General features: G+C 40.6%; 1 protein-coding gene across 1 annotated transcript; it reads left to right on the top strand.

The window, feature by feature from the left end:
- Nucleotides 1–1,173: 1,173 nt before the first annotated feature.
- Nucleotides 1,174–2,155, top strand: LOC128196208 (uncharacterized). The gene has a single exon (XM_052876443.1). The coding sequence runs from the start codon at nucleotides 1,223–1,225 to the stop codon at nucleotides 1,985–1,987; it is 765 nt and encodes a 254-aa protein (XP_052732403.1). The 5' UTR covers nucleotides 1,174–1,222; the 3' UTR covers nucleotides 1,988–2,155.
- Nucleotides 2,156–6,148: the final 3,993 nt, after the last annotated feature.

The following is a 6,148-nucleotide window of genomic DNA, read 5'->3' as shown; positions in this document are numbered from 1 at the left end:
TTATGTTTGAGACTAAATATTTATTTGTGATTCAATTGTAACCGAACAACAAAGTGATAAGATCTACAAACTTTGTTAAAAGTATACTTTAATATTATATTAAAAGACACAAAATAGGTTTAATCCCATCCTAAAAAATAGACATATAAGGAATATAATGAAATGTGTTATGATATGCGTGCTACAAAGAAAAGATAGAATTATTGTTTAAGTATTTATAATATTTTAATTTTTTTTTCTATATTGCATAGAAGGTAATTTTGCTAACAAAAACTAGCAAATTTAGATATTAATTATACGAAATATTTTTTATTAGTTTGAAGACTTACTTATAAGTAAGTTTTCTTTAAAAACTAGTTTTGGCTTCGATAGAGATGGTGGCGCAAGAGACAAACTATACGAGACTTGGTTATGTTCTTCTACAAGTACGGGACACGATTAGGGTTTTGTTTCGCGTAAAGGAACGCTGGTCTCGATTGGGTTTCAACTTGGTTTTCTCTGTAGATTAATAAAGATGGTGGAGGACGAGGTTGCACCATGGAGACGCAGCAGCTTGTGATGAAAGCGCGATTCTGGTTTGATGGAATTTGATGGTTGATGCAGATGAGTCGCGGTTACGTTTTGTTTTTTAGTCTGGTTGCAGGTTTCGCGATTTGGGGATTCTTCCTCCTTACTGCTGATGTGCTTGCGTCATAACATTTTCACATAATAAACATGAAAGAGGTAGTGGGATGAGAATAAATTATATTCCCTTTAATTATGTTTTGTTTTATTCTCTATATTTATTTTTCTTATCAATATACTATTTAGGAAAAAGAAATTTCATTTTAGTAAAAAAATAAGTTATTTTACTTATAGTTATAATTTATATAAAATAATTTATTCAATTTGTACTAGAAATTAAATTTAAATATTACCATATTATCTTGCCAAATTCTCTAAAAACGGATAAAAAAACACTTCAAATGATGATATAGAATTAAAAAAAACAGTAAAATTCTCAGTACGTGTAGTGGAAGAACATCAGGCCACAAAAGGATGCTGGATAACATTTTCTTGTTCTACGATTAAAGATGCTCTTCACGTCTCTTTTAACATATAATTCTTTGCTTTCTTTTAACGCTTGGAATCTGTGCGTGGGTTCAATTTTACCTATAAATGAAGATGCAGCATTACATGGAGAGAACATGATAAAGATAGTGATAAACATTTCAGAGGCAATATGCAAGGAAATAAGAGTGTTGTGAGGCTCAAATCTACCCGTTTTCCGTTGGAAGTCAACACCAAAACACTGAAATACAACGCCCAGGATGGAACCACCGGGTTCTCTTCGGAAACCACATACTCCCTCGGTGACACCGTCGTAACTATCAACATAACCCAAGAGATTTGCTCCGGTCGTGTAAAAACCGTGTACGTCGACATCTCCGAGGACACTGGTAAGGGTTCTTTCGCTAAACTGAGCATGCGAGTCACGAGAAACAAGAGGTACGGCATTTTATGCAATTACATGAACACCTTATTCGGGGGATCCTATAATTCGGTTAAGGAGAATTACTGTGCGCCACCATTACCGGAGAGAGAAATGGTTCATTATATTTGCGGTGAAAATGGTTGCGGAGGATGTTTCACTCTGGAGAAGAAGAAGGAGGAGTATGGTACGGTAGTAAGAGTGCAGGCGACGCACGATTTCATGGTTGGCGAAGAAACCATGCACATGAAAGTGAAAATAAAGAATGACGATAAAGGAAGAGAAGAAGAAGGGTTGAATGTTGAAGTGGAAGGACCGGTGAAGCTTACAAAGGATTATGTGAACCATGTGGTTTCGGGAATGAGGAAGAAGATGCTAAGTGCGATTGAGACAAGTACGGTTTCACTTGCTAAAAACGGCACCGTTCAAGATTCGTCTAAGGATGGTGGCCGAGAAATTGACAGTCGTGTAAAATTGACAATGTCTCGCGTAAGGAGTTATGAACCCAAACCATGACTTGTCATTAGATCAGTGTTACTTTTTAAACTTTTAAATAATTTCTAAATACCGTGTGGAGATATTTAGAAAAAAATAAAATTATGATATAGAAAAAAATATAACGGTGTCAACTATTTATAGAATTATATTTTTATCAATGAGAAAATAAAATTAAAATTTAAAACAGTTTATGTAACATCCCAAAATACAGTAACACCATATAGTAGAATTAATTACATTTAATGATAAACAAATCAGTCTTAAATTAACGACAGCAAGAGCTTAGGCTGCACGGCCTACAAGAAGTTAAATAAGGAACACGCTCGACGTGAAAGTATCCAACCAACGGTTACAAAGCACCGATACATACCGATCGACCAAATAATGTAAAGGTCGATCCAAAAATCAGTACAATGAAACATCTAATCTAAACAGCTAACCGAACGTCTACTGTTCGGCCTTCACTTCCACATCTACAAGGGTTGCTTCCTCCAAATTTTCTTCTTCCAGTTTTTCCTCAAGCAACGCCTCACCATCTGCTCACATCCACACGGATGATCATTGCATAGACAGGACGGATGTACAGAGACGATCGACAACGCAAAGAAGAGAACACAGGGTAAGCTTATTGAATTTAATTCAAGGAAAATCATTCATTACATAATACATCAAACATATCCAACATTTCACAACATATAATTAAACTAATCCCTTAACTCAAATCAATTCCTCATACTAGACTGACCGTCCGGACTGTATGAATCTGTGTAGCTACAGGCGTCCTTGCACCCGAGTGATGTAGTAACTGTATTACACTCGACAGCTGCCACTCAAGGTTAGTCCGTTTCTTACGTCGCCCATGTTAACTTATGGACTAAGGACCTCCTGCCATTCCCACACATGAACTACTCTCCTCTACATGAAGATGAGAATCACGGAATATCAGGATGGACCAAGCCAGCATTAGCATGCCCACAGTCATACTTTACAAAATCCCATATTCAACCATGAGTCGTTCCTCCCTGGAACGCTCGTCCAAAATTCACAACTATAATTCACCTCATACAATGTTCATCATTTATAATCTTTCACTTTTATTTTCATTTTTGTCTTTCTGTCAAAGTACATAAAAATCACGACCTCTTTATAACGAGAACGAATGTGAGGAACGAGACTGAAGAACTTGCCCCGTTCCAAAATAAAGTAATACCAGCTTCAAGATAAATGGACGACCTATTTTACAAGATGGCTCGACACGGTCGGTCGACCCGGTTGGACGACCTACATCAAGAAGGGTGCTCGACACAGATGGACGATCTGTATTAACAAAGGTACTCAACACTGTCGGTCGACACAGATGGATGATCTGTATTAACAAAGGTACTCGACACTGTCGGTCGACACAGATGGGTGATCTGTATTAACAAAGGTATTCGACACTGTCGGTCGACACAGATGGATGATCTGTATTAACAAAGGTACTCGACACTGTCGGTCGACATAGATGGATGATCTGTATTAACAAAGGTATTCGACACTGTCGGTCGACACAGATGGATGATCTGTATTAACAAAGGTACTCGACATTGTCGGTCGACACAGATGGATGATCTGTATTAACAAAGGTACTCGACACTGTCGGTCGACACAGATGGGTGATCTGTATTATCAAAGGTACTCGACACTGTCGGTCGACACAGATGGGTGATCTGTATTATCAAGGACTTTTCCAGAAAAGAGTAAGAGCGCTTGGTGTAAGACCGAGCACTGCCCAATACGATTACTATGTGTAAGATCGACACTGCTCATTATGAGCTCTAAGTAAAAGACCTATATAGCTCATGCTCGACCAGAATCCTTCCCAAATGAAAGTATTCCAATTCAAAGAAGTTTACTGGAACATCAAACGGTCGAGAACCGTTTAATGTCGGACATACGTTATCATAGGGAAGTTGATATTCAAGTTTCACTTATGTTCACTGCTTCTAAGCATGTATATTTCATATTCACACGTATCACCCATATCATACATTTCAACCAACATATATCATGTTCATGCAGTACAGCAACGTTCGATCATGCATACTCAACCAATATACACCTCACACTTATGATCATATACAAAAAAATCAGATAACACAGTTCATACTTCATGCGACACACGTAATATTCATACAGTACAAGACAAACATACGAATTAAATTTAATAAGCTTCCCTTACCTGGATCAGAAGTGAACGTCCCAACTCAGGGTGTTTGGTTCGTACGCTAACAGTTCTCTACTCTCACAGGATCCCTTAACTCTTTCAACTCGATCTAATCATAAAAACCAAGAACTATTAAGAACCTAACCCTTCATGCAACCAGGATCTGGCTTTGCATGAGACAGGAAACGTTCGACAAGAAGAGAGACTTACCAGTATCAGAATGTCGAGGTGTTCGGTTCAAAATGACGCTCACGACACCAGGAATGGTTCTACAGTTTCTGGAATGTGAACGGAGAAGAGAAAGAAGAAGTTTCAGTAGAGAGAAGGTAGAGGTTTCTAGAGAGAAGGTGAAGAAAATGAAGAGTTGAGTTCTAGGAAAGAAGAAGAGTGCGTGCAGGGTAGTGGAAGAGTTTTTCAGAAATTTGTTTTGCTCAACCCACGTCTGAACGGACGGGCGTCTCACCCTCCGACACCTGCACACCCACTTCCGACTTCGGAGGCTTCTTTCGTGACAAGTGGCACTCATGCATGCAGTGCTTAGTGGGTTTTTAATGAATCACAGAAGGTTTTCAGTGCATAAATTTTGATTTAACAGGTGGGGGCTGGTTTAATTTCCCCAGGTCTTACATTCTCCCTAACTACAAAAATTTTCGTCCTCGAAAATTAAGACTTACCCGAGAATAAGTGAGGGTACAAATCCTTGATGGCGCTCTCGACTTCCCACGTAGTGTCGCCCGTCTTTTCATTCCACACTACCTTCACCATTCGGACAGCCTTCCGCTTGTAATATCTGGTATCACTCTCTACAATGCGCACCGGCTGCATCTCCAACGTTCGGTCTGGACGAAGTCGAACGTCTTCCAACTCCAGTACGTGGGAGGGGTTAGCTATGTATTTCCGAAGTTGGGAAACGTGGAAAACTGGGTGAAGGTTCGACAGTTGAGGAGGCAATGCTAGTTCGTACGCTACTGGGCCAATCTTCCTCAGTATTTGATAGGGTCCGACGAACTTCGGGGATAATTTCTTTGGTCGCATAGCTCTGCCGACTCCTGTGGTTGGATTAAGCCTAAGGAATACGTGATCGCCAGCTTGGAACTCTAACGGCCTTCTTCTCTTGTCAGCATAGGACTTCTGTCTGCTCCTCGACGCTTTCAACCTCTCCTGGATTAACTTCACTTTCTCTGTCGTCTGCTGGATAAGCTCAGGTCCAGTCAGCACGCTCTCTCCTTCCTGGAACCAACAAAGTGGCGTCCGACATCTTCTACCATAGAGAGCTTCAAACGGTGCCATTCCAATGCTAGCCTGAAAGCTATTATTATACGTGAATTTCACCAGTGGCAAGACTTCATCCCAAACGCCTAAGTGATCTAGGACACACGTCCTCAGTAAGTCTTCAAGCGTCTGGATGGTCCTTTCCGATTGGTCGTCCGTCTGAGGGTGATAAGCTGAACTCATCTGCAACTTGCTTCCCAACTCACCTTGTAAGGATTGCCAAAACCGAGATGTGAACCTCGTGTCTCGGTCAGAAATTATGCTCGACGGCACTCCATGCAGACGAACAATTTCCTGAATGTAGAGCTTGGCCAGATTGGTCATCGACATCTTCAAATTTACTGCCAGGAAGTGGGCACTCTTCGTTAGTCGATCCACGATTACCCAAATTGAGTCATGATTTCTGACCGTACGCGGTGGGTCACGAAATCCATGGAGATGCTGTCCCATTTCCATTCAGGAATTTCCAGTTGCTGAAGTAATCCGCCAGGTCTTTGATGCTCCGCCTTCGCTCGTTGACAGGTTAGACATGATGCCACAAAACGAGCGACATCGCTCTTCATTCCAGGCCACCAGAATGATTTCCGGAGGTCTTGATACATCTTAGTCATGCCAGGGTGCATGCTAAGACGGCTGTGATGACCTTCCTCCAGAATAATTCTCTTCAGCTCGCCATCATTCGGAACGCACGTTCTTCCCAT

This window comes from Vigna angularis, chromosome 4 (assembly GCF_016808095.1).
Source record: "Vigna angularis cultivar LongXiaoDou No.4 chromosome 4, ASM1680809v1, whole genome shotgun sequence".
In the NCBI taxonomy this organism is placed as follows: Eukaryota; Viridiplantae; Streptophyta; class Magnoliopsida; order Fabales; family Fabaceae; genus Vigna; species Vigna angularis.
The sequence above is the reverse complement of the archived record's forward strand: the minus strand, read 5'-3'. Positions and strand labels throughout refer to the sequence as shown.